Source organism: Penicillium chrysogenum (assembly GCF_028827035.1).
Source record: "Penicillium chrysogenum strain IBT 35668 chromosome Unknown utg000002l_segment0_segment0, whole genome shotgun sequence".
In the NCBI taxonomy this organism is placed as follows: Eukaryota; Fungi; Ascomycota; class Eurotiomycetes; order Eurotiales; family Aspergillaceae; genus Penicillium; species Penicillium chrysogenum.
In genome coordinates this window covers 1,815,124-1,842,166 of record NW_026622750.1, presented here as the reverse complement: position 1 = coordinate 1,842,166, position 27,043 = coordinate 1,815,124, and the positions used below count along the sequence as shown (strand labels likewise).

Here is a 27,043-nt window from a genome sequence, read left to right as displayed (position 1 = left end):
GTCAATTGCTGCTCTCCAGCGAGTGGATTTCTCTTGTCGAAGGCGTTTGGGTTTGGGCATGTTCCGAGTCCCCCTTGAGGGGGATGCGACAGAGTCGATGATAATTCTCGGGAAAGGGTCTTGAAGGCGCCTATTTGTTATATTTTCTATTATACAGTTTCTCTATTGTATGTACAAATTCGACCGGGGGCGGAATAAAATCACATCCAAGGCTCCAGTTCAGGTAATCCTTCTCAAAACAACCTCAATCAATACCCGCGAGACGGATCGTGCACTCGGAGGACATTCTTCTTCTCCTCAATAAGCTTCCGTACACCAGCGTTAAGTCCCTCCAACTCAGACTTCTCAGCCGGTCCACTCCCCGCCCAGCGGATGCGGCACTCCGAATCGACCAGGTAGACATAGCCGACCTTTGAATTCATCATGCCAACGGTCTCCTTGAGTGCCTGATCGAAGCCCTTCTGCACAAGGAAGTAACGCGAATGCTGCTCCTTGGCCAATTTCTGCCGCATCCGCCACATGAACGTCTTCACCAGAAACGCCTTTAACCGGTTCTCTTCGAGATTGATATCGATCCTCTGCACCAGTTTACCACCGCTGGCCATCGCCTCCACAAGTCCTGGATTCTGCTCCGGCCCTGTAAACGTCGCAACTTGGCTCTCGGCCCACACGCTTGAGAACAGGTTTACGACGGAGATGCTGCCGCGCAGCTGGGTCGTCGTATTTTGAGGATCCTTGGGTGATGCCAGTGTTACGCCGTGCATATTAGGGAAGTAAAGGGCTCTGTCGGCTTTGAACAACCGCGGGTTCGAGACAAAAGTCTTGCCCTCGGCGAAGCGGAGATTGGACCATTCGCGGAAGTATGGCTTGGCGACTTGTTTTGTCCTGTGGGTTGTCATTGTTTATTAGCACCAATATCCACAGCTTTAAGCTCTATCCAGAGGTGTAAAGAAGAGGAAGAGGCAGTCCGTACAATTCCTTGCGGCGCTTTATATGCCGGTCATAGTTGGTGAAGTCGTCGCGCCGCTGGCGCATCGACCGCGTGTCAATACCTGTGTTCTGTCCTTCTAATGGTGCTTGTGGGCTACCGATCGGCCGGTCCAGGCTTGGAGGAACGAAGTCTGCGTCGCCGGGCTGGGGTCCATCCTGGGGCTGGTTCTGTTTGAATTCGATGGCAGTCGATAGGCGGTGTGCCTCGTTCTTTAAGTTTCGTTTCACGGGCGTGGTTTCTTTTGCGTCGATGGGTTTCCCGGGCTTATTAGAATATTGGCGCAGAGAAAAGGGTTTGGTCCGTAGCCGGGAGAGAGTTGCTGGGTTGCGGAATTGGCAGCTTAGACAGCGGCCGGTCTGCAGGAGGGGAAGGTCGGCCACCAAGGTGGAGAGGGTGTATTTCCACATATTGGCTAACAGTCTATCAGTCAATGGACTGTGTGTATGTAGCGTGGTGGATTTGTGAGGTTATTGTCTCTAGTTCGCGCATTTGATATTCCATGGAAATGGAGAGTCACATGACATGATGTTTTCATTTTGGGAATATTAGTTGTCGATGCTAGTTCTATCCTTGTTCTATACACATGCTATAGAACGATGATATATAAATGGAATAGTTCGTAGGTCTCATGCAATTCTCAAGCCTAGGCTAGATATTTTCAGGTGTAGGTCACCCTATTAAGTAAATACCTTCCGATTTAGATCGAACCACGTGACTTGGCGCCCATTTCGCGCCAGGCAATCGCGTCTGGCGTCAACGGGTCGCCATCTCATGCACAAGCATACCGATTCTGTGTAGCTCTGATATAAACCAGCTCACAGCCCTGAGGACTATAAAGCGGGTTTTCCAAGGTTCCGATGAGGCTGGACTTTTCTCCGTCCTCAACCCCCCTCTAAACCACCGCAACATCCAAAGTCGACCCATCATGTCGCTACTCCGAAAGCCGATGAAGCAATACAACTGGCTTCCAGATTATATGCAAAACATCTATCAATGGCTCCATTACTGTGAGCCTACCTGGGGCTACACCATCTACCGGACGACCTACACTCCCCAATCCAATGCCGCTTTCCCGCGTATGGTCAACCTCACCACTAAGTATATGAAGAACGCATTCTATAAGGATTACGAAACTTCCCTTCGCGAAAGATCTAGGGCAAATGAGTTCAATATCACTCCCTGGGATGAAATCTGGCCTAATTACCAGCCACGGGTAATTGAAGATGCTTCCCGGTTCGACGGAGCATCGATAGACCAGCTCCGCAAGCATTTTAGGGCCGATGCAATTGAGCGTGATATGCTCGATGTTTTCCCTAGCTATCGTATGTTTATTGTCATTGACGAAGAAAGCTTTCAAACCTTACGAAACGCTCCCTTTCCAGAGAACTCGAAATACGAAGTGAGGAGACATCATTATGTGAAACTCGTCGAGGCGTTGGAGGTAGATCTATCTGAGGATTTCCAAGGGTGGATGAAGTGCTCCCTGGCCTCGTTGTGGGAGCTTTGGTCGGATATGCAGGACACGGCTTATATGAAGGACACTTCTTCGATGATACCCGACGATACCGATGTTTCGTGAATTCTTTATGTCATGTGGGATTGAATACTACAGTAATTAGACCCAAGATTCAATAGCTGCATATTGTCGGCTCTGCGACCGAAATTGTTTATTGCATTATCAACGATCCAAGACACGGTCGACGCAATGTCAAAAAAGCCACCATCGTCATCCATCTTCTACGTCTTCTTTAGCAGCATGAATTGTTGTGTCGTCAAAGCTTATTGCCCTAGAGCATTCAAACATGATTGAAGAGACATCTTGTATGAACTATATACATGTATCTATCAAATCACACGGTTGCTCAGCTTCAATCCAGATCATCCATGTCAATCTTCATATCCGTCGCATCCGCCTTTAACTTATCTAGGTTGTGACTCTGTGTACCTCATGTTGTTGGATTAGTAGTTTGAAAGAGCAGTTTGCTACCTCCTTTGGTGAGACCAACCCATTAATGGCGGGTTCTTGGGACCACTCTATCACCTTGGTTCTATAATGTCTCTACTTATATGTAGGTCTGATAAATAGACGACAATTCGGAGTATAAGAACAAAAAAGTGCTTGACATCTCTCTTTTCTATACCTAGCCATCTATAGGTTTTCTTTTCCCATGACTTTAGTATCCAATACAAATGACGGCGACCTCGAAGTCAATTCGCAAGTACTGCTTTCCCAACAGCACCAAATAGTCCAACGGTGACAAGCACGTGATAGAAGACCACCCATAAACCGGCGAAAATATACTTGGGAGCTAAAGCTGTCCAGATCATGGATGAATCCCAAAGAACAACACATGCAACCATGATAGCAGCAAGACTGATGGAAATAAACAGTGTCTGAATAGCCAAATAAGCCATCAATGTTGAACTGGGCTTTCCGACCCTCTTCTTGTCTTCCTGATCGCTTTTCTTCGGAGATAGGACTTGAGATGCTTTGTGGTGAATGGTGATCTCGAGTAACCTTATTCCCGCGCAGGCCCACCAGATAGGACCTGCCCAATTGGCGAAAAGCGTCTGCAGTACCACCGCAATTGAATTGTAAGACGTGACACCATTGTAGCCATTTGTTAAATCGACCGAAGCGATGGTGTTGCTACCACCAAATGCAAAGAAAGAGCTTTGGGACAAGATGATGGTGGACAAAGCAATCTCGAAGACAGAATAAGTTGAGGGTGCTAAAACTGCAAATAAAAGTTAGAGGATAACTGGTTTGCCTAGAAAGGTGGTACTAACTCAACCATTTCAGCTGCCATTGGAAAACCAGGAACAAAGGAATATTCCGAGGTCTGGACTGCGCCATTATGTAAATGGCGAGGACATGATGAATGCCGGCAAGTTCTGTACAAAGTCAGCAGGAGAACACACAGTGATCACGAAAGCCTCTACCACCTTTCGTTCGTTTACATTTGCCCTTCAGTGTTAGCAAGTAAACCAGAGTGCCCGCCAATATTGAGAAGACCAGTTTGGCAGTGGAGTTCAAATTTACCTGCGCTAACCAGTAAAGGAGATGCGGAGAGGTGAATCTAACTAGGTCAGGGGTATTGAGAGAAGCAGAACCGAACTTCAGTAAGAGTGCCAGGGCGCCGAGAGACGTAGCCCATATTTTGGGAACGATGGTGAAGCCACATGCACTTCCCAGTGATCCATACAGCCGGACGGAAGTGGAAACATAAGCCCAACTCAACATTATCCAGAGGATCAGGGGGTACCGGGAAAGGAACGTCTGAAATATTTCTGGCAGCATATCGGTTGCATCTCCACTTTGCGTCCAGGACAGAACCAAAAATTGCACTAGGACTGGAAGCGCACGATCGAAAGGGCTGCAGTTACAGTCCCTAGAGTAGCTAAGATAGCCAAACCAGATCAGAGAGACCGGGTACCAGAAGTTATGTTCTTGCGTGACATATTTCTCGGAAAGCATAGCTCCGGTGTAGACTGCGGCAAATACCGTTGACACAACCATGTGTTTGACTTCGAGGTGCCCATTGAAGAGGACATTGAGGCATAAGTTGCTAGCGCTGACTGCGCTCAAAAGGCCTGCGGAGAGCAGACGAAAGTTTAGACTTCCAGCTGCCATGCCCAATGAGTTCTGCATTTGATAACACCACTGGATAGGATAAGTCACTTCAATCAGACGGATAGTGGACATCAAGCAGATTTACCTGGTAGAATTCCGACAAGGCTTCCGTTGAGCTTAGATCCGAAACAATTCGATCTTCAATTCTTTGAAGAGAGATGTGATACGGGTGATCGACATGGTGTCCCCTAACATTCGGTAGTTGATGAGCGTTCTCTAATAATAGCTGTACACGATCAGATGGGTCTTCCCAAAGGGAGAGGAGTTGTGGCATGAAAACTCCCTCGCTCTTGCTAGGGATTCGAAAGCCGAGCAGACCGGCCAGCGTGGGGACGATATCAGGTTGTTTAATGACAGAGTAAAAGTCAAATCCTGTGCCATGAGGGGCAGTTGGAGCTTCTCTGTCGCTAGGGAGCGATTTCAAATCAGGAGAAATCAGGAGCATCCCTGGGGAGATTTCACCCGCGGAAGATCCACCGTGATTCCCTTGTTGGTTCATGCCATGGTCGCCAGCTACGACGAAGAGGGTCGAACTGAGATGAGGCTGGGATTCGATGGCTGTATATATCTCACGGATGATAAAGTCCATCTCTTGTTGCTTCGGAAGCATATAGGGACTACGATGAGTGAGTAACCATCGACATGAACGGTGACTTAGACCAACCTCTCTGGTCCGCCGGTATGGCCGATATGGTCCATTCCTGGGAAGTGAAATACCAGTGCGGACCAGTCTTCACGAGCTAATTGTGGAGAGACATGAATTGTAACGTTATTGTCGACTTCAGTAAAGTCTGGCACGAAGAATGCGTCAACACCCTCACTCCGATCAAAAATGTCCGGGTACAGCTGCAACCACGTGTTTTCGCCGTAGAATACTATCTTTCCGCGAATGGTGCTTTTAAACCTCGACAGCCAAGTATCCTCACTAGAAAGATTAGATGCATCATCATTGTCGGCAATATTGAGCGCGACGTCCAGAAAAGATGGGTTTGACCCAATTGTCATTGCTTTGATGCACGAGATAGTAAGACTCGGAGGGTTTGCATGCGCAGTAAATGGAATCGCCGAGCCTGACCTGATCAGGCTGAAACTACTCAGTAGATGTACGTATCGCCAGCGGAGTGACATACATACCTTTGGGCAAACTCGAAACCGGAACGATTGGAGTATATAAAGTCGCTGAACGGTAAGCCATGCCCGTACATAGTACATGTCGAAGACAAGTTACCTTCGAAGAGCATCAATAACCATGAACACAACCTTGTCAAAGAGTGGTGGTGCCTTCTCCTTGTACGCATATGGTGTGATAATCCCAGGTGGCTCGGACGAGAAAAGCCCACAACCAAAGAGGATCACCGCAGCAGGAAGAAGAATGTTGGCTAAGAACAGCGAGATATGTCTGACCCCCATTTTGCTTTACAATAGATACAGATTCGAATTTGGCTATCTCCGTCTAATTATACCGCCGAGAAAGAACAAGTAGGTAGACAACTATACATCTTTTGAAAATTTCTAGCGCGGTTACAACGTCATATTCATATGACTCGGAGACAGAGTAGCAATCGAGACACTACAAGGCCCCTATCCCATGCATATGCAGGCACTTTATGCATGTCAGATGTGGGGCCCGGGGCTCGAAGGATGGTGCTAGGGTGCAGTATATGCAATCATCGCCAATAATCGTAACTGAGCACGCGACGTCCTCATGTAGCTTTTGCCTTTGACGGAAATGATATACTACATTATCAAAGGGGGCGATAGTATTAAGAGAATCCACAATATGCACAGGAGCAGTAGGTTCAACCCCAGCCCCTAGCACTCAAATCCTAAAGGTCCGAGTGGAGCGCCTGAGAAGCAACCAAGGCTGGAAATATATGAATATGACTAGCGCCATCCTTGAACATCATCTGTCTCCGTGGGTCCAAGGACAAATCAGCACAGCCTGCCACAAACATGAATTCGCTCAAGAGCTTCTGGACTCAATACTTCCCGCCTTCGCCAACGTCGAGCGAATCACAGGTTGGCCCCCAACTACTCCGTGTATTCGTGGTCACTGGAGGAAACTCAGGCTTAGGCCTGGAACTAGTCAAACGCCTTTACCCTACAGGTGCAACAATCTATTTGGCCTGTCGATCCAAGGAACGCGCGGAGATAGCCATGCAGGAGGTTATTGAATCCACCAATGAATCATACATCAGCACACCTGCCAAACTCAAATTTCTGTATCTGGACTTGAATGATTTATCGTCCATTGCCAAATCAGCCGCTACCTTTTGCAAAAATGAGTCACGGCTGGATATCCTGTGGAATAATGCAGGAATTGGCGGGAGTCCCATTGGGACTACAACCCGGCAGGGCCTTGAGGGACATATTGGGGTAAACTGTGTTGGCCCCCTAATGTTCACCCAGGCCCTTCTTCCAATGCTACGCAATGCAGCTCAGGATAGCGCCCCCGGAAGTGTGCGGATCGTTTGGACTGCCAGTTTGAGTATCGAGTCACATGCTCCTGTTGGGGGCATTAGGCCAGATCGAGTGGATTGCGGGATCACGCAAGATCCCCCTAGCGACTACGCTCAATCAAAGGTCGGAAACTGGTGGTTGGCGCTAGAAGCTGCGAGACGGTATGCAGAGTACGGAATTGTGAGCGTTGCCCAAAACCCGGGACAGCTGGATACAGATGTGTGGAAGCATCAGCCATGGTGGTTGATGATTCTGGTGCGACCCACATTGTATGATAAGAGATTCGGAGTCTATACGATGTTGTACGCAGGGTTCTCCAAAGTTCTGCTGGTTGGAGATAAACGATACGTGATTCCATGGGGCCGAGTAAGAGAGTGGAATGAATGTCCGCGGAGGGATATTGTAGCGGCTATGGATGATATGGGTCCGGAATGGTTCTGGGATTGGTGCGAAGATCATTTCAGACACTTCATCTAGACACTATTCGCTCGCAATTTCACCCAATTCTTCAGCCTTCATTATCATCTCGTAAACCGAGCACCGGTGCCTTGTGCTCCGTGTCCAGATGATGGCCCTCAACGAATACCCCTGCTACTAGCCCCACGGCTGCAAATGCAACGTACTGCACAGACGAGTAAGCATGCGTTCCTTATACCATAAACTGGAGCTTACCATGATCCAGACCGTTTGCAATGACCCGTAAATGGCCTGTCGTGCCACGAGCTTTTGATCCAAGGGGAGTGTATCGATGACCTTGATGTTAGCCATTGCGTCTCTTGAGACTTGACTGGCTAGTTGCTGGCCCAGGGTGGAGACCAATTGGGATTCTTTTCTTGCCATCTGATTCTGGAACACGACGGTTCCGATGACGACCGAGATCGCGGTGGACAGGGTCCGTACGAATCCAATGGTCGCAGTGGCAGTTGCTGTATTCTCGGACCCAACAATTGCTTGGAGTGCCAACAATGGGCCCTCAAAATTCATACCGATGCCGATGCCGGCAATGACCTGGAAACCCATGATTTTGCCCCAGTTGGCGGTAACCTCGAGGTTGATCAGCAAACCCACCCCCAACGTCATAGCGGCTAGCCCCGACCACATCGCTGGGACATATACTCCTGTCTTTTGAATAAATAATCCAGTTAATGCAGCTGAAACGGTGAGAGCCAAGACAAACGGAAGAATGTAAACCCCAGACATAATCGGACTAGAGCCGAGGACCGCCTGGAAGTATAGCGGGAGATAATATGCTTCGCCCATAAAGATGTAGCCATGGCAAAAACAGACCAAGAAAGAAGCGATACCGGAGCGATGATGGAATAGGACTAGTGGAATGACGGGGTACTTCGCCAGTTTCCATTCGTTGACAACGAACAGACCTAGAAGCACACCGGCAAAGATGATGAGACATATTACCGTGGCGGAGTTCCAAGGGTGCGAGACACCCCCAAAGTCGAGACCCAACAAAAGCATGATGGTGCTACCGATGACGAACAAGCATCCCGTCCAGTCGACAGCCTTCAGGCCACTCCATATTGGGGTATCGGGTGATTCAAGCTTGAGAGTAAGCCATAATAACAAGAAGACTAGTCCAGTGACTGGGAGATTGACCCAAAAACACCAGCGCCAACTAGGACAAGTCAGCGATATGCAATGTAACATGTAAGATATAAGTGGGTTCAAAAAAACCCAACGGCCGCTTCCTTTTGGCATTCAAATAGGAAAACATCGAAATTGTGCATATGTACGTACTTTGAAACCGTGAATTGGCAGGGATATGAAAGGCTGAAATGGAATATGGTAGAACACACCTTGCTTTTTCAGTGAACACCCCACCGAGGACTGGACCTACTCCACTGGCGAGGGCCCATACGACAGAAATGAGGCCAAAATACAGCCCACGATCTCTGAGAGAGGACAAGTCACTGACACAAATATTCACGAGGGTGATCAGACCGGCCGCTCCTAGCCCCTGGACGGCCCGACCAAACAGGAATATTGCGATCGTATTTCCGACTGCGCAGATCAAACTTCCGCTGAAAAAAATTACCGTCGCCACTAGTAGCAACGGCTTTCGGCCCCAGATATCTGAAACCTTACCCCAGGCGGGTATGGTGGCCGTGTTGGCCAGGATGTAGGAACTGCCGATCCATGTGTAGGCGGAACTAGACTCAAAATGTGCGGCAATCGACGGCAAGGCTGTCGTAATAATAGTGACATCAAGAGCAGCCACAAATACTCCTGCACATAGGGCAGTCAGAATGGTAAATGTTTGCAAAAACGATCGATCTGAGGTCGGGGTTGGGGAGTTCGGGCTTGACTCTGGGTGAGAAGGGGTCGGGTCCATTTTCATGAAGACTCTCAAGATTTTCCAGAAGATTAGGAGAATAATCAAGTGACAGACTATGTAGAATAAATATACAGAGTACTTGAAAATAATGAAGAACCTTCCGATCTTGGAAGGTTGGCTATCTCTATACTCTGTACAGTCTCGTATATCGTATATCGTATATCGTTTATCGTTCGGATATCCATGGATAGCACAAGCCACACGGTCCAATCAGATTGATTTTTCCTCTCCACTTTCATTAACCTACAACCCCCTGGATGAACAGCAACTTCCGCTTCATCAAATCCGGCAACTGCTCTCCCTCGAGAACATCCATGTGACCTACTCCGTGTTCCACGTGGAGTTGGTTCGTGGTTCCCGGGAGATTCTCGAACGTCTCCTGTTGTCTTGCAGCAGAGATGAGCTGATCCAACTCCGGCACCACAAACATCACCGGCACAGCCAGATGCCTATAGATCGGAGCTGGACTCCACATTAGGAGCTTCCGGTAAGACTGTATGGTCGTACGATTGACATGGTTGGCAGCCAATGCTTGGCGTGTGGGGTTCTTTTCATCCTGTGCGCTGAGGATTCGCAGAGCGGCGTCCTTGTCGACGCCTAAATTGAACCCAGCTGGATTCTCGCCCGCTCGGTTGAGCATCGGGAGATAGAATGGAGCGTTTCCCTTTAGCTGGGACTCCCGATCCTTCGCAATTTTGCCAAGTACGCTGGGTATCTTCGTCTGCGCAAAAGAATACTCCGAAGCTGGACAGACGGCGACGACGAAGCGGGCGCGTGGGTCAACTGCTGCACAAGCTAGTGCCACGGCCCCAGAAAGAGACATGCCCCAAATCCCCATGCGGGCCTGATCCACCATGGGATGAACTGCCAGAAAGCTCAGCGCATCCGAGTAGTCGTCGGTCTGCGTGAAGGGGTCGATATTGTTGCGCGGCTCGCCATCGCTAAGTCCAGTGGTTCGTGGATCATACATGAGCACTGTGATTCCAGACTGCTGAAAGGCCACAGCCACGTTTGGCAAGCCCACCATCTCTTTCACACCATTGAACTAGCCGACATTAGTTAGGAATGTCAGACGGGGCGATGTCGCGCTTACCCCCGGGCTCATCACAATACCAGGTCCTCGACTCGAGGCGATGTACATTCGACCTCGAAGAGTGAGACCATCCATGGTCTTGAAATCGACATTTTGTTGAGACATGGTGAAGTGTATGGCGCAAAGATTGTTCAATTGAGTAGATAGATCCCTCCCTCGATGGGCCCCATCTATTCCATCTTATAACATCTATCCTAGTCACGCGAAATTTTCTTTTCAGCATCTCACCCGATGACGGTGCAGCAATATTTGCTGGCAACGGGTCTGGGTCTAGGTTCCGGAACCCATCTGCGCGACCTGCATTATCCTATTTGAATTTAGAGCCAATATCGAGGCCAAAATTGACTCAAGCATATCACTCTGCCTCACGTTATCTTCGGGATCGGGCCTTGCACGCAGGATTTGGCCCCTGCTTGCGGCTGACTCGGAGGGGAAGAGTCCTTTTCTAAGCTCGTGCATATGGAGTACATTGCTGACCTGCATATGGCCCCTGGGAGGCTGGGAGACGTTTGTTAGCCCGACGTGAGCAGGGGCCTCGCCCCGGGCCGGCCCCAGTGGTCCCATGTTGAAAATTACAATACTGTATAGGACATTGCAAATTTGCTCTATCAATCACTACCTCCTTCCCCATATATATGTCATATTAGCTGAGTAAAGACAGGTGGCTCAGGTATAAAGAGACAGCTTTGTCGTGCTTCCTGTCCAAACCAATCAATCTCCTTCAACTTCAATTTCGCTTCAAGATGGTTATCAACAGCTCTGGCCCGGATACTTATACGAATGGAGTCGGTGGTCTTCGTGGAACTGCTGACTCAGTTGAGGACAACTTTCATGTTGAAGACAATGCCATCCCTGATCTCGGAGCTATAGGTGATGTGCCCCAGGGCTCACCTCAAGCCCCCATCGCCGTGGTTGGGATGGCATGTAGACTCCCCCACGAGTGCCATTCCCCAGAGGCATTCTGGAGATTCATTGAGCGAGGCAACATAGCGAAAAACAGACCTCCCTCCTCTAGGTTCAACATTGATACTCATGTAAGTCTCGAGCAATCACTACTTCTGGCATACACTAACAGACATAGTATGATGGGTCCCTGAAGAACAAGACGATGGCCTCCCCAGGAGGAATGTTCCTCCAAGGCATTGACGTCCAAGATATTGATGCCCAGTTCTTTAAGCTGTCTCGACTGGAGGCCGTGTCTATGGACCCCCAACAGCGGCAATTGTTGGAGGTTGTTTATGAGGGCCTCGAAAACGCGGGTGTTACCCTCGAGCAACTGGACGAGTCACCTGTCGGCTGCTTCGTGGGTTCATTTGCCTGTGATTATGGAGACATGCAAGCCCGAGATCCAGAGGACAGAGCCGCTGCAACGACGGTTGGAATTGGACGTGCCATGCTGAGCAACCGAATCAGTCACTTTCTGAACATCAAGGGTCCTAGGTATGCCTCTCGGCACTTATTCTCGATATCCAAACTAAAAATCACACAGTATGACTATAGACACCGCCTGCTCTGGGAGTCTGACCGGTGTTGATGTCGCGAGTCGATACCTCCAGACTCGTGAGATCAAGGGTGCTATCGTTGCCGGCGCCAATATCTATCTCAGCCCTGAGCATGTCATGGATCACCACTTCGGTGCCAATGGAACAGCATCGCTGACAGGAAAATGCCACACGTTTGATGCCAAGGCAGACGGCTACATCAAAGCTGAAGCGGTCAACATGGTCTATCTCAAACGCCTCGACGATGCCCTCCGTGACGGCGACCCCATTCGGGCCGTTCTGCGCGGCACTGCCACTGGTAGTGATGGCTGGACAGCCGGTATTGCCAGCCCAAACTCACAAGCTCAGGCAACCGCGATTCGGCAGGCGTACGCAAATGCTGGCATTTCTGACTTGTCGCTGACCAGTTACGTCGAATGTCATGGAACTGGTACCAAAGCTGGTGATGTGATCGAGGTGAATGGTATCGCATCGGTATTTGGCAAACATCGAACGCCTGAGGACCCCTTGCGGATTGGATCTGTCAAGAGCAATATTGGTCACTCAGAGCCCGCAGCCGGAATCTCGGGTTTGTTGAAAGCAATTCTCGCCCTTGAGAGGGGTGTCATCCCTGGAAATCCCACATTCCTGACCCCAAACCCAAACCTTGACTTTGAAAAACTTTGTCTACGTCCCTCCAAAGCCACAACAAATTGGCCTGTCGTTCCTTTCCGAAGAGCAAGTGTGAACTCCTTCGGATATGGTGGCTCCAATGCCCATGTCATTGTCGACGCTGCCACTGGACTCAGCAAGCATGTGAGCTCTTATGCAGCCGAAAGCGACGATATCTTTGCAGATGATGCAGGTCTGGAGAGACCTTATCTTTTGGTCCTCTCGGCCAACGACCAGGATTCCCTCCGGACTCAAGTAACGTCACTAGACAAGCATCTCTCGGATCCTGCCGTTGATGTGAAGATCCGAGATTTGGCGCACACCCTCTCCAATCACCGTACACGCCATTATCATCGAGGATATCTGATCGCTAACAGCAATGCGATTGATGTGGATGATGTGATTATGGGAACACCTCGCTCAGACCCACCCAAGATTGGCTTTGTATTCACTGGACAGGGTGCTCAATGGGTGCAGATGGGCAAGGATCTTGTTACATTCCCAGCGGCCAAGAAAAAGTTGGAGCATTTAGAAAATATCCTGGCCAACCTGTCCGAGCCTCCTCAGTGGTCTCTCATTGGTCAGTTTCGCTTGACCCGATCAATTGATGCATATACACTGACAAACCTAGATAAACTGGTCAATCCTCAAAGTGCTGAGGACCTCCGTGATCCTGAACTCTCACAGCCCCTCGTGACCGCTCTTCAGCTTGCTATTATGGCAGTTCTTGACGGTACTGGCATCAAATGCAGCTCTGTTGTTGGCCACTCATCTGGAGAAATTGCAGCAGCTGTCATGGCTAGTAGAATCACTGCCGAGCAGGCCATCAATATCGCTTATTACCGAGGCAAGGCAACTGCAAATGCTCAATTCGAAACCGAAGTGGGTATGCTTGCAGCTGGACTGGGGGCTGAAGCGGTGCGACCCTATCTGAAAGCCACATCCATTCAGATCGCCTGTATCAACAGCCCAGATAGCGTAACGCTGTCTGGGGCCCGCTCGGAACTGCAAGCCATTGAGCAGAAGATCAGGGCCGACGGCCACTTTGCTCGTCTGCTTCTGGTCAATGCGGCGTACCATTCTAAGCATATGAATGTGGTGGCGGACGAGTATCAGGCATTCTTAGAAAAACATGTTGATTGGCCGCAGGCATCCTCTAAGTCTGTGACTATGTTTTCGTCCACCTTGGGCGAAATGGTCGAGGATGATCTCGGCCCGAGCTATTGGGTGCGTAACATGGTCTCGCCCGTTCTGTTCGACCAAGCCGTTCGGCACATGATCTCCCCGACAGAGGGCGTTGATTTATTGATCGAGATCGGACCAAGCAACGCCCTTGCTGGACCAATTAACCAGATCAAGAAGGCCGTTTCATCCTCGATAGACTATATTTCTTCCTGGAAACGAGGCCCTGATGCACTTAACGTCATGCTGGGATTGGCTGGACAGCTCTTCATCATGGGATGCCCGATTCAACTAGCTCAAGTGAACAAGGACAATCAAGAAGCACCACCGTCGATCATCGTCGATCTTCCAAACTACCCATGGAATCACTCCACCAAATACTGGCACGAAAGCGAGGCAAGCAGCGACTGGCGGTTCCGCAAGTTTGTTCACCATGATATTCTCGGTAACAAAGTGTTGGGTACTCCATGGACTCAGCCGGTGTGGAAAAAAGTCATAAAAGTGGATGACTTACCGTGGCTCCGGGATCACAAGGTACTTAGCGCGTTAGTTCTTTCAATCTGCATGCTAACCTCAGTAGCTTGGTGATAGCGTGATCTTCCCCGCCTCTGGCTATATTGCCATGGCCATCGAAGCCATGTTCCAAAAGGCCAAAGCCCTGGGTCGCATTCCTGATGCAGCCACCGTCAACCAAGTATCATACAAGTTGCGAAATATCACCTTCTTCCGCGCGCTATCCATAGATGAAGAATCTGGCAACACTAAGGTCATGTTCTCGCTTAACCCGTGTACCAGCACGAAGGACAGTTGGCATGAATTCAAGGTCTCATCCATCTCAAAGGAGATTATCAACGATCATTGCCAAGGGCTTATCAGTCTATCAGAAGAGGGTACTGAAGGTACGTTGTATCTTGCTGGATTGAGGATCACGACTGACATCTGCAGTGGGGCCCGCGAGCGACCTTCTCCCTCTCCTCCACAGCACTCCTGCCTCGACTTGGTACAAGGCAATGCGAGATGTGGGATACAGTTTTGGTCCCAGTTTCCAACAACAACTGCAAATCGAGTCTACTGCTGGTCGGCGGTCGAACCGAGCCACTCTCTCTTTGTTGCAACCACAATCCAAAACACCGCAGTCTGTGTATCCAATGCATCCCGTGAGCATTGATTCTTGCTTCCAGGCGGGCGCATCGTCTCTCTGGTCTGGCCACCGAAGTTCCGTCGATAGCTTGATGCTGCCGGCTATGATAGACGACCTGACCGTGATGGCGCAAACATCTTCGCCAGAGACAGGATTAGCTGTTGCAGATGCAGAGTTCACCGGTATTGGAAGGGATGATGATCCCCGCCGGTTTAAGACCAACGTCAAGGTATATGACCCAGTCAATGGGAATTTGCTCTTCCGACTTTCTGGCCTTCACTACCATTCCCTTGACGCTACCGTGGAGAGCCATGCGGCGCACACGTATACATGTTTGAAATGGCAACCTGACGTTTCTTTCCTTTCCAATGATCAACTTTCTACCTTGCTTGAGGCATCAGAGCCTGGAAGCAGCACTGCCCAGGCTGTTGCGAAGATTGGACAGGTTATCAACCTTGTTGCCCACAAGAATCCTCGATTGCGGGTCTTGGAGCTCGACTTAATTGATAAAGCCGAAAGCGTGTGGATTGATCGCGTTAAACCCGTCGCTTCTGATATTGCCACTGAGCTTGAGTACCATCTCTCGGTGCCATCGCAAAACTCCGCTATCTCCGCACGGTCGAAATATGGAAGCTCGAATGTTGAGTTTGGCGTTCACGACATCGATGCGCCATTTAGTGGCATGGAGGACAAAGACACCTATGAGATCATTATTCTAAAGGCGTCTCTTTATCACCCGCCCTCGGCTCCCGATATCGAAAAGGCCCGAGATCATCTTTCCGATAGAGGCTTCCTTTGCGTCTTGTACGACACCAGTGCATCTGCAGGAAACTTATTCACACTTGGCGGATTGGAAAGCATTTCGACCACGGAATCTCCGAAGTATGCTGGCGAGCTCCAACTCGCCTACTTTGGATCTGCCGTAGCAAAAGAAACTCCAGCATCCAGGGCTCCACTCCATGTGACGCACTTCAAGTCCTCGAATGAACTTAAGTCGAAAGCCATTACTTATCTCATGGAGAATGGGTGGGAGGTCATTGAGCATTCCTTGCCGTTCAACGATGTTCCTGAGAACGGGACTGTTGTGGTACTGGACGAAATGCACTCTCCAGTCATGTCTCATCTGAGCGACGAACAATTCGAATCTTTCAGAAAACTCATTCAACTCGAATGTCGAATTCTCTGGGTCACACGAGGTGCGCAGATGCAGGTGACGCACCCTGAGCATGCCCTCTTTTTTGGCACCGCGCGGTCGCTATATGGAGAGGACCCGACCTCTCTAATTATGGTCTTGGACGTTGAAAATGCAGATGGGACAGCCAGTCTAGGCGCTCTTCATTCGGTATTGAAACGTCTTGTTTCTGCGGAGACGTTGGAAGATGAAGATCACGAATTTACCGAGAGAGGGGGAATGGTTTCTATCAGCCGAATTGTTCCAGACAAGGCGGTTAACCAGGCCGAGAAGGACAGCGCTTTGGGCCCTGAAAGTCAAGATCAATCATTGCATGGCCACCAGTCCACCGTGAGATTGATTAGCACGCACACTGGCACCATTGGCAGTCTGCAGTATGCAGAGCAGCCCGACGAGGTATTTGGAAACCGTGACGTGGAGATTGAGGTGCATGCAGCGGCCCTCAACTTCAAGGACTTGGCTCACGCCTTGGGCTTCATTGCATCCAACGAGCGTCGTTTGGGCTTAGAATGTACCGGAATCGTCACTCGACGAGGCAATGATGCGAGGTCTGTTTCTGTTGGAGATCGTGTACTGCTCATCCGGAAGGACGGAGGTGGATTTGGCAATCGAGTCATCAGTACAGTGGAGGGTGTCCAGCGGATTCCGGATTGGATGTCATTTGAGGATGCCTCTACCCTCGGAGTTTGCTTCATGACAGCTATATATAGTCTCATCGATCTGGCCAACACACAACCAGGACAGGTATGTCTCTTGCCCCAATTATTATTTACATATACTGACAATACAGACTGTTTTGATCCATGCCGGTGCAGGAGGTGTCGGATTGGCGGCTATCCAAATCTGTCGCTACCTGCAAGCCGAGATATACGTGACCGTTGGTTCAGAGGAGAAGCGCCGCTTCCTCAGAACGGAATACGGTATCCCAGAAGACCGCATGTTCTCGTCGCGGTCGATATCATTTGCTACGGATCTCATGCGGGCCACCAATGGCCGCGGCGCTGATGTGATCCTGAACTCGTTAACGGGTGATATGCTGCACGAGTCCTGGCGCTGCCTGGCGCCCAATGGAAACTTCATTGAGATTGGCAAGAAGGATCTCCTTGATCGGAATAGCATCTCGTTGGCACCATTCAGCCACAATGCTTCATACCGGTCATTCGACCTGTCACTCAAGGCGGTCTCCTTGCCCACATTCGACCGCTTGATGAAGCAAATTTTCGCCTTTGTCAACGATGGTACTATCAAGCCCCTTCCCATCTGTAAGACATTCTCCTTTGGCGATATTGCAGATGCCTTCCGCTACATGCGAGATGGAAAGCATATTGGCAAGATCGTCGTGTCGGATGAGAACCGCGATGATGTTCGAGTACCTGTATGTCCATCCACCCCACACTCGCTGCTGAGACCGGACTAATAATCCAGATCATTCCCGCCATCCCCGTCCTGAAGCTGAGAGATGACGTTTCATACCTTATTGCCGGCGGGTTCAAGGGCCTGTGTGGAAGTCTCGCCCTCTACCTATCCCGCGTCGGGGCCAAGAATATCGCGGTCATGTCCCGTAGTGGATACGATGATCCTGCTTCTCAAAGTATCATCTACCATCTCAAGGCGATGAGAACACACGTAGACCTGATTCGAGGCGACATCACCGATGTCGAGGACGTGCGACGAGCCTTCGCCTCTACCAAGAAGCCGGTCGGCGGAATTATCCAAGGTGCGATGGTTTTGCGAGTAAGTCTGCGCCTAAGTACAGACCTATTGCTGGACTAACGAAGCTAGGACAAAATGTTCTCCAGGATGACGCCGGATGAGTTCCGGATGCCCATCGATCCCAAGGTAGTCGGAACCTGGAACCTGCACAACCTGGCCATAGAGCACAACCTCAAACTGGACTTCTTCACTCTCCTGTCCAGTGTGAGTGGTGTCGTTGGTCAAAGGGCCCAAGCCAACTACAGTGCTGGTAACGTCTTCCAGGACTCGTTTGCAGTCTACCGACATTCCCTTGGTCTCCCAGCATGCTCTGTGAATTTGGGAGTGATTGAGGATGTAGGATACTTCACAGACCGCGACAATCTCAGTCGTAGATTGGAATCGCAGGGCTGGACACCCATAAATGAAGCTCTCTTGCACAAAATCCTACGCTTTTCGATTCTCCAACAGACAGGATCGCCGATCAACCCCGATACCGTCTCGCAGCTCATTACGGGTATCCCCGTCCCTCTCGTTCCCACTGCGCCTATGCAACCAGTCCACCGGTGGAGCGCATTGAGGCCGACGGCCGCAGCGACCGGTGCTGTAGGAGGCAACAGCCAAGAGAGCCACTTGGCCGCACTTAAGAATGCAGCGGCTGCCCCCAGTGAAAGCGTGGACCACCCGGCGCTTCTAACATCAGCCGTGGAGGTTGTAAATGCAGTTTTGATGCGCAGTCTTGGTTTGAAGACCCCGTTGGAAGTAAGCCGGCCATTAGCCAGCTACGGAATCGATTCCCTGGTCGCAGTTGAATTGCGAAATTGGACCCGGTCGGAACTTGGTATTGAGACCAGCGCGTTGGATATCGTGGGGGCCAAGACCTTGGTGTCGCTTTGCGAGCTGATTCTCAAGAGATTGCTAGCATAGTCAGCTGCTGGCCACGTCTAAGCGACCCAGGAATTCTCGGATTGTAAGGCTTAGCCTAGTTGAACAAGATAGGTACTCCGCCAATTTGATTTATTATCTATTATATTCCGACCATTTGCTGCGGCCATTGCAGTGCCGATTTCCACTTCTCATTGTGGTCCTTCAGCTCACTCAATAACTCAGCGACTAGTGCCTTCCCGCAGCCCTTAGCCCACCAAAAGCTGGCTTCTAATTCATTTAACAGAACTGCCCAATTCATGAGGATCAACAGCTGGAATGGCTGCCGTTCGCGTAGTCCATGCACGAATTCCCTCTTGACGTAGGTGAGCCAAGCCAAGATAGGTGCAGGATGCGGCGCATTGGTGAATTTAGCAAAGGAGTCTTCTAGGGAGTCGATAGCTTCCTGGTTAATGCTATTTTGTGCTGAATCTGTGCTTTCGATCGGGCCATTCAGCATTCGCAGTTGCGCGATAGCATTTGCCACGTCTGGATCCAGGGTGGTATTCTCTCTCCAGTCGTATTTGAAGAAGATGCTTGCCTGTCGCCATGGTTTGCTAATTTGTGAGATCTTACTTGCCCCCTGCAGCAGTTCAAAAACCGTCATCATTGTTTCGATCATGCTGAAGGATTCACCGCGATGCTGAGCGTTCAGCCGAGGCAGTGCTATGCCAATGATAGTAACGATCGCTGACTGGGCAAATACGGCGTCGCAGTTAAGAGGGGTGAGGTGGGCCAAAGCCTCTCTGAAGGGAGCAAATGCAAGTTCATTGCACTGCAGTGCGGTGTCTAGGTAAGATAGAACTTGTTCTGGGTCTGCGTTGGTGGCTGCCATGTGGAGCGCGGCGATGGCAAAGATGCCATGTAAGAGAAATTCATGTTCGAAAGCAAGCTTGGGGATGAGGACCTGCCAGCCCTCTATGTCAGAGTGGTCGCCGCATATGCTTTTATAAGTTTCGGTTGAGAATTTGTGCATCAGCAGCAGATGTTGGGCATGGTACTTTGGTGATATGAAAGCTGGCTTGGCCGGTGGTTTCGGCTCTGGCTTCAAAGAGGTCTCAGTTGGGGAATATCTTCGAGGACAGGGTGTGCTATAGACACAGGGTAGCTCCCGAGCTGTACATGCACTGCATAGCGGCCGTGTCTCGTCACACTGGTGTTGTCAGTATTTGGTCTGCCCAGCCCTGGAGATGGGAGATGGGAGACGTCGGACAGATATGGACCCACCTTGACACGCCGCTCCTTGCATTGATTGCATCCATTTCTGGACTTCTTGTGAAATCGACGATGCATGATTTGATCTCGGACTCCGTAGATATGGTTGGTGTTGGATGGGAGAGTTGGGGAGCGGGGAACGAGGAACGAGGAACGAGGAACGAGGAACGATAAACGATAAACGATAAACGATAAACGATAAACGATAAACGATAAACGACAAACGATACAAGCCAACCTTGGAAGATCAACAAAGGATTAGTGGCACATATCAGCCCTGGAGGGCTCTTAGGAGCAGATTTTCTTCTGCTTTTTTATTTTGTATATTCACCACTCTTCAAAATGTCGACTATTTGCACAGAAATTACCTCCCAATGCCCTGTCGAAGCAACTACATACGGCTACTATCCCAACCTTGGCGGCAACATCTTTTTCACAATTTATTTCGGCCTCCTTGGAGTTTGTCAACTAGGCCTTGGGATATACACGCGAACATGGACTTTCCTCGCAGCTCTTGGTATTGGGACACTCATGGAAGCCGCCGGATATGTGGGACGAATCCTCATGCACGACAATCCATGGTCAACGTCTGGGTTTCGACTACAGATCTTCTGCCTGATTCTCGCTCCGACATTCATTGCCGCTGGAATATATCTTACCCTCAAGCACATAATAATATATATTGGACCGCAATACTCCCGCATGAACCCGAAACTTTTCACCTGGGTATTCATTGGGTCTGATGTCGGATCCATTGTTTTGCAAGCAGCTGGCGGAGGAGTGGCCAATGCAGCGGGGACCGACCAAGCCATGATCAATACGGGAAATAATATCATCATTGCTGGGATTGCCTTCCAGGTTGCCACAATGTCGGTGTGTGGGTTACTAGCGTCGGACTTCTTCATTGCATCAAGGAAGCATCTGCGCGAAGGTTTCCAAGGAGAAGCCGCGACTGAGAAGCCACAACAAAGAATGTGGTTGGTATTGGTTGCAGAGATTGGGGCCTATACCACAGTTCTCATTCGTTGTATTTACCGGTGAGCTAGTCCATTTCCATATAACACATGAAGTTATCACTAACTATATCTAGTCTTCCTGAGATGGCAGGTGGATGGGGGAACAAATTGATGCGGAACGAAATGGAGTTCTTAGTTCTTGATGGAATGTATGTCGAACACTGAGCCCTCTCTCATATGCACCGCTGACATCCACAGGATGATTGCTCTGGCCTGTCTGGTATTTACCGTCGTCCACCCTGGACTATATCTGCACACAATGAGAACAGGACGGAGCCGTCCGTAATTTCAATCTGATCCATGGCTTGCTTTACTATTCAGAGAGTTCGGTTTTAATGCGGCTCTGGATATTCTCTCGAGTTATTAATATTTGCACGCTTTGTGGCGTATCGTGCCGTTATCATTCACGGGCCCCATTTATGACGATTCTCTTGTGAATTAATGGAAATTATTTTGTGGAATAGCCAGAAACCCTATGCAGATCACCATATTTCTGACAGAAACTGTATCTAAGAGCTGACGATGATTCAGGGTGCCATTTATACCTTGAAATGGACTCAGAACGGCTGCTGGAGCTCTCTACCATTCTTATCTTCTCTCTAGAAAAGCATTTCCATATGAGGCGGTGCCTTCCCTTTTAGTCAAAACTAGTCACCGACCTCAGCTCCTTCGTCGTCTTCACTCACTGGGCCACTGGGAAAGTATAAACCCCCCTCCCCGCCGCAAATATTTCTTTCTTCTTCTTCTTCTTCTCTCTTCCTTCCTCACACCCTCACACCTCTCCAGGTCCACATTGCACATCGTGGTCCTTCAGCTCCAGGTGATGGGTCTTTGCTGCGGCTCAGTTAAGGCTGTGAATGGCACGAAGCGTGTATACGCCTTGACACCGAACGGCAATATTCGGATTCCTTAGGTGCTTGGTTATGACCGCTGCGGATACAGACTGTACTTTCCTGTTCTCTCCACTGTCCATCACGAGAGCTGAACCATACCTGAGGTATGTCTCTTCCCTTTGTGTTTGTCTATTCTTTTCTTTCTTCACTCTGAACAAGACTTGCACCTTTATGTGGTGTTCAGGATAAGTAGCCATGGTGAAATCAAGCAAGTCCCCATCTAGAATCAATCTGTACATATGAATTCGTCTTATTCTAGTCTGAGGGCGAAGTACTTCTCGGATCGAATTTTTATCTTACTCGCATATATCACCCTTAGGAAAGGGGCCGTACTTCCCCCAGTGCGACCAGTAAACAAACACAGGAACCGAGAGGCCTGCTGTGATATCAGGCCAGACGTGCTCTTTGAAGCCCAAGGCTGGAGCGTCTGGCAAGATATCGCGGAGACGATACCACAGAGGGCTCAAAGGATTCATACTAACAACAGCAATCATTGCTAACTGGTCTTGCACCGCCTTTGTAACTATCAATTGTGTCTCCCCTACTAGAAACTTGACTCCCACTAGCAATCCCGACATTGACCCTTCTTCGGTAGGTCTTAGAATACGCGTTGAAAGAGTAGTTTGCAGTGGCTTAGAATATTCCTCTTTACATGGCGTAGCGCACGACCGTACAACTCCCTTCTCTAGGAACTCTAGGTACCTTTCACTAAAGACAGCAAAGCCCGATATATCCCTCGTATCTTTAACGATACGGAACTAGTTATAGGACTCTTTCGGTATAGATGGCAAGATGGGGCAATTGACTGGGCTACCGCTATAAGGCGGGTGCTTGTTTAAGATAAGGGAGAGTCCTAGCGCGTCACTCGCTAGGCATTTCTAGTATATGTGTGACGTGCTAGGTCTACAAGCAAATTATGAAGCCAAAATAAGAGAGTGTATCTATTTAAGATACTAAAGACGGGGGAAAGAAGTGTCAGCCGGAATTACTCCCTTCCCGTATATTTATTTAGTCTTTTACTTTCTCTGTATAATAGCCACTTTAGGTATTTAGGTATCACTTACCTAGCTATTAGCACTACTTTATAAGCCTAATATAGGTAAAATAGCTAAGTAGATCCTACTCTTTATAAATCACACTCGCTTTACTTTTCTATCCCCTTATATGGTATACCCTTCTCTCGTTCATCATATAGTTTATGACCTAATTTTCGCCGACCGAAAGAACCGGGGTAGTTCCGCGCTTTTTAAAGAGAAGGTTCGCTATTTCTCGCACTATAGACGCGAAGAAAGGGCTAAACGGGGTATTTTAAAAGGGCGCGGAATCTCACGAATTAAAGAGATCTTCTTTATTTTAATAAGCTTCGATAGCTTAAGATCCTACTCCCTCTCTCTATTGAATCTTTAGCGGATTGGAACTGAATTGGTGGGATGGTGGATAGATGAATTGACTAAGTGATGGACGCATCCATGGATTTTTGGTGGGGTGGCCAGCTCGCTAGTAGATTTATTACGTTGCTAATTCCAGTATCCCGAGGTCTTGCCTAGTGTCGCTAGGAGTGAGATCGGTCTCCATGCTTTTGCAATGGTGTAATTTTCTTTATTCGTTTTTTTAAGCAGTTCAAGGACCCTGTACTTGACCGTGGGCCACGTCATCTTCCAAACTATCGCCGGCAGGCCGTCCTCTCCCGGCGCCTTCCACGATTTCGCTGCAAGAAGCTGTCGTTCTACCTCCTCCAGGGTCACCCAAAGTGGCCCAAGGAAGTTTTCGGACCATTACCCTTCCTTTTTCCTGACGAACATTATACGAGACATCCCACGGATGTACCACGGTGACTCCAGGCACCTATATAATGACCCATCTCTGGCCCAGGCACCCGCCCCTCTATTGTAAACCGGACTAGCCTACTATGAAGGACCTGTTTCCGACTAAAAAGAGCTTTTTCGCAGCTATTGACCTGCTGGATGACTCGGATAATCAAGATGAAGAGGATAAGAGCTGGGGGAGTCTCCTAACTTTTGCAGACAAAGAACCTGACAAACCCAAGCCAAATATAATCGCTCTTTCCTCGGAGCGTAATCCACCTCGCGCAGATTCGGACACTATATCTTCGTGTGACCTTCAAAGCGAGAGAAGCAGTCCGCTCGCTGTCTCCAGACCTGCTCCTGCGAACCGCCCTTGGACGACTGGAACTATGCCTACCATCAAGAGCGGAGGGCCTCCTCAAAAGAAAAGAAAGACCAATAGTGCTAAGATAATCCCAGTTGACCAGCAGATCTTCAAGGGATTGATCTTCTGTAAGTACTCTAGATTTGTGTAGCCTACTCTCACTGAACTCATATTTCAGTCTTCTTCCCAAACAATGACATATCTCCCTTCCGACGATTGCGCATTCAACGAGCGCAAGATTATGGTGCACGATGGAGTCGAAATTGGGCCACCGATGTCACTCATGTGATTATGGACAAAGGCTTGCTATCGAGCGATCTCCTTACTTACCTCAAACTCGAATCTTTGCCAGTCAGTTCATCCGTGCGACATTCAGACTTCAGTGTTAACTCTTGCAGACAAGTGTTGCTCTTGTCAACGAATCCTATCCATCGGAATGCATCCAATTTCGTTCAGTGCTTGATACCGCACACCTCCGCTTTCGTGTCAATGGAACCCCAACCACCGCCGAAAAGGAGAAGTCTCCAGTGGCAGAACCATCACCTCCTGGTTCTCTTCCATTGAAACCATCACGGCGGGAGAAGAACCAGTCCCCAGAATGTTCTTTGTCTCTAGTCGAGGAACCGACGCCAAACCCCTTGCCAAAAGATTCCCCAGAAACCGTACCCGAAAGCGTGCCTCACCCCGTCACATCCGAACCGGTCCATGAAACTGCCACTGAAGAAACGTCTAAAAGAGAAAACTGGGAGCGGGATGCACTGGATGATATAATAGATGAGGCTAAGGCCACAAGTCATCTGGTAAGCCCACTTCTTTGTCAGTGAAAGCTCACACAACTGATCCTTATAACCAGCCTCTGGATCCAGTCGAGTTTCCAGTCGGGGAATCCGCTGCTGATGTCTCTGATATCGAGACATCTAGCTCAGAGGAAGAGTCAACTTGGAAGACACGAAAAACATATGCCGGAGAAGGCAAAGCCAAGGATAACCCTGACTGGACCAAAGGTTTCGCCTGCATGCAGAAGTTCGACCCGGACACGAAACTTGACAACCCAAATAACAGGACCATCGAAGTATTACAGCAAATGCTGGAATACTATACCCAGACTGCAGACCAGTGGCGGGTTATGGCATACCGCAAAGCCATCAACGCTTTGCGGAAGCAACCAAACAAGATTGCCACACGAGCACAGGCTCGGGCCATCCCTGGTATTGGAGAGCGGCTGGCTGACAAAATCGAAGAAATTGTCTTGACCAACCGCCTCCGTCGTCTTGAAAATGCCAACCATACCCCAGAGGACTTGATAATTAAAGAATTTCTCGGCGTCTATGGTGCTGGTCTTCCCCAGGCCTCCAAATGGGTCGCGCAGGGCTACAGGTCTCTCAAGGACCTATTAGAAAGGGCTCCATTGACTAAGCAGCAGCGTATCGGGGTGGAACGTCACAGCGACTTCGCGCAACGAATCCCGCGCAAGGAGGTTGAAGCCCACGGTGCGATCGTGCGAAAGGCGGTGCAGGCTGTGGACAGGGATATGCAGGTGATCATCGGGGGCTCTTACCGCCGCGGGGCACTCACCTGTGGGGACGTGGACTGTCTGATCACCAAACCTGGTGCCACGCTGGAACAAATCCGCACCATGATGCTCGGTCTGGTTGTTCCCAGATTGTTCAATAGTGGCTTTCTGCAGGCCAGCCTGGCCATCTCGTCGCACCAGGATGGATCTAAGTGGCACGGCGCATCATCCCTGCCTGGCACCACACTATGGCGAAGGATCGATTTGTTGTTCGTTCCTGATGCTGAGATCGGGGCGGCATTGATATACTTCACGGGGAATGATATATTCAACCGGAGCATGAGATTGCTGGCACGCAAGAAAGGCATGTGCTTGAACCAAAAGGGCCTTTATGCGGATGTGCTCCGGAACAAACAAGTGAAACTGAATGGGGGCCGGCTGCTTGAGGGCCGGGATGAGCGTCGGATTTTTGCTCTGTTGGGTGTGCCCTGGCGGCCTCCCGAGCACCGGATTTGTTGAGAAGGTTCCCACGGCATGAGGTAGTCACGGTTTCATCCGCGGTATCAGAGCTGTGTAAGCTGCGGTGACAAAATTATTCTTGTTGTTGTCAGCACTGCCTACATACAATATGGGGTCTCCGGGAGGAAGGACCGAGATATGCCTAGGTAGTCACAGGAATGACGATATCTGCGGATTGGCGGTTTTCCTACATGTAGGGATAGTGTGTATACTAATTATTTGTATTGCTGTGTATCGACTAGATACAGACTGTTAATCTCCAAAAAAAAAGAAATGAAAAAGAAATGATACATGCATAATTGCCCATACATAGAGTTTCCATACATAGAGAGAGCAGAGAGAGAGAGAGAGACAGATTCAGAGAGGCAAGTCACAGTGGCACAAAGTGACTAAGAATTCCTCTCCCTCCAATACTCACTTTTCCTCTTCATCAACCCCATCCCGTAAAACTCATCCTTTTTCCCTCGTCTCATTTCCAAGTTGATATTGAGACATTCTTTTTCTTTTCATCACCGCCTTTCTCCTACCGCCTTGAAGACATCACCGCCTTTCGTGCGGTGAAGCCTCCATCGCGTGTCCCTCCCCTTGCGACTCCCAGACCGCCCTCTACTGCCCTGGGTTTTGCCCGCACATCGTTGATTCAATCATCTTGAGATTTCGTATTTCTGTTCCATTTCGAGTCTCTCTGAGGCTACTGGTCCTATCGAGGTGCACGGCCTGGGCCTCCCAGTCCTCAGTGACTGTGTGTGTGATTCTTCTTCCGTATCCCACATTCCACGTTTCTAATTCGAGTCCACAGACGTATCAGCTTGGCGGGACACACTGTCAATTCTGAGCGAACGACACGTCGATACCTCCTGGTTCAGTGTTTATTGTCATTAGACTGCTAATTGACACGTGAAAAGC

At 49.5% G+C, this 27,043-nt stretch overlaps 11 protein-coding genes across 11 annotated transcripts; 5 read left to right on the top strand and 6 right to left on the bottom strand.

The window, feature by feature from the left end:
* Window positions 1–248: 248 nt before the first annotated feature.
* On the bottom strand, window positions 249–1,398 carry N7489_004245 (mitochondrial ATPase complex subunit ATP10; the record flags this gene model as incomplete). Its single annotated transcript, XM_056709997.1, has 2 exons — window positions 249–885; window positions 974–1,398. The coding sequence occupies 2 exons, from the start codon at window positions 1,396–1,398 to the stop codon at window positions 249–251; spliced, it is 1,062 nt and encodes a 353-aa protein (XP_056568418.1).
* Window positions 1,399–1,916: 518 nt separating this feature from the next.
* On the top strand, window positions 1,917–2,570 carry N7489_004244 (uncharacterized protein; the record flags this gene model as incomplete). The annotated part of the gene is made up of 1 exon (XM_056709996.1): window positions 1,917–2,570. One exon carries the CDS (start codon window positions 1,917–1,919, stop codon window positions 2,568–2,570), a length of 654 nt encoding a protein of 217 aa, XP_056568417.1.
* Window positions 2,571–3,199: 629 nt separating this feature from the next.
* On the bottom strand, window positions 3,200–6,035 carry N7489_004243 (uncharacterized protein; the record flags this gene model as incomplete). The annotated part of the gene is made up of 7 exons (XM_056709995.1): window positions 3,200–3,729; window positions 3,782–3,886; window positions 3,935–4,655; window positions 4,711–5,242; window positions 5,290–5,709; window positions 5,760–5,804; window positions 5,854–6,035. The coding sequence occupies 7 exons, from the start codon at window positions 6,033–6,035 to the stop codon at window positions 3,200–3,202; spliced, it is 2,535 nt and encodes an 844-aa protein (XP_056568416.1).
* Window positions 6,036–6,578: 543 nt separating this feature from the next.
* N7489_004242 (uncharacterized protein) lies at window positions 6,579–7,562 on the top strand (the record flags this gene model as incomplete). The annotated part of the gene is made up of 1 exon (XM_056709994.1): window positions 6,579–7,562. One exon carries the CDS (start codon window positions 6,579–6,581, stop codon window positions 7,560–7,562), a length of 984 nt encoding a protein of 327 aa, XP_056568415.1.
* A 31-nt stretch (window positions 7,563–7,593) lies between these two features.
* N7489_004241 (MDR family MFS transporter) lies at window positions 7,594–9,432 on the bottom strand (the record flags this gene model as incomplete). Its single annotated transcript, XM_056709993.1, has 3 exons — window positions 7,594–7,707; window positions 7,758–8,715; window positions 8,897–9,432. The coding sequence occupies 3 exons, from the start codon at window positions 9,430–9,432 to the stop codon at window positions 7,594–7,596; spliced, it is 1,608 nt and encodes a 535-aa protein (XP_056568414.1).
* Window positions 9,433–9,673: 241 nt separating this feature from the next.
* fma-AT (acetyltransferase fmaC) lies at window positions 9,674–10,633 on the bottom strand (the record flags this gene model as incomplete). Its single annotated transcript, XM_056709992.1, has 2 exons — window positions 9,674–10,480; window positions 10,529–10,633. The coding sequence occupies 2 exons, from the start codon at window positions 10,631–10,633 to the stop codon at window positions 9,674–9,676; spliced, it is 912 nt and encodes a 303-aa protein (XP_056568413.1).
* A 638-nt stretch (window positions 10,634–11,271) lies between these two features.
* Window positions 11,272–18,815, top strand: fma-PKS (polyketide synthase fmaB; the record flags this gene model as incomplete). The annotated part of the gene is made up of 9 exons (XM_056709991.1): window positions 11,272–11,562; window positions 11,610–11,968; window positions 12,018–13,261; window positions 13,313–14,397; window positions 14,444–14,762; window positions 14,809–16,940; window positions 16,987–17,571; window positions 17,622–17,930; window positions 17,979–18,815. 9 exons carry the CDS (start codon window positions 11,272–11,274, stop codon window positions 18,813–18,815), a joined length of 7,161 nt encoding a protein of 2,386 aa, XP_056568412.1.
* Window positions 18,816–18,915: 100 nt separating this feature from the next.
* N7489_004238 (Zn(II)2Cys6 transcription factor domain-containing protein) lies at window positions 18,916–20,105 on the bottom strand (the record flags this gene model as incomplete). The annotated part of the gene is made up of 2 exons (XM_056709990.1): window positions 18,916–19,965; window positions 20,040–20,105. 2 exons carry the CDS (start codon window positions 20,103–20,105, stop codon window positions 18,916–18,918), a joined length of 1,116 nt encoding a protein of 371 aa, XP_056568411.1.
* Window positions 20,106–20,369: 264 nt separating this feature from the next.
* On the top strand, window positions 20,370–21,329 carry N7489_004237 (RTA1 domain-containing protein; the record flags this gene model as incomplete). Its single annotated transcript, XM_056709989.1, has 3 exons — window positions 20,370–21,064; window positions 21,118–21,192; window positions 21,242–21,329. 3 exons carry the CDS (start codon window positions 20,370–20,372, stop codon window positions 21,327–21,329), a joined length of 858 nt encoding a protein of 285 aa, XP_056568410.1.
* A 903-nt stretch (window positions 21,330–22,232) lies between these two features.
* Window positions 22,233–22,430, bottom strand: N7489_004236 (uncharacterized protein; the record flags this gene model as incomplete). Its single annotated transcript, XM_056709988.1, has 1 exon — window positions 22,233–22,430. One exon carries the CDS (start codon window positions 22,428–22,430, stop codon window positions 22,233–22,235), a length of 198 nt encoding a protein of 65 aa, XP_056568409.1.
* A 1,415-nt stretch (window positions 22,431–23,845) lies between these two features.
* N7489_004235 (DNA-directed DNA polymerase IV) lies at window positions 23,846–26,137 on the top strand (the record flags this gene model as incomplete). The annotated part of the gene is made up of 4 exons (XM_056709987.1): window positions 23,846–24,233; window positions 24,284–24,456; window positions 24,504–24,905; window positions 24,959–26,137. 4 exons carry the CDS (start codon window positions 23,846–23,848, stop codon window positions 26,135–26,137), a joined length of 2,142 nt encoding a protein of 713 aa, XP_056568408.1.
* Between the last annotated feature and the right edge of the window lie 906 nt (window positions 26,138–27,043).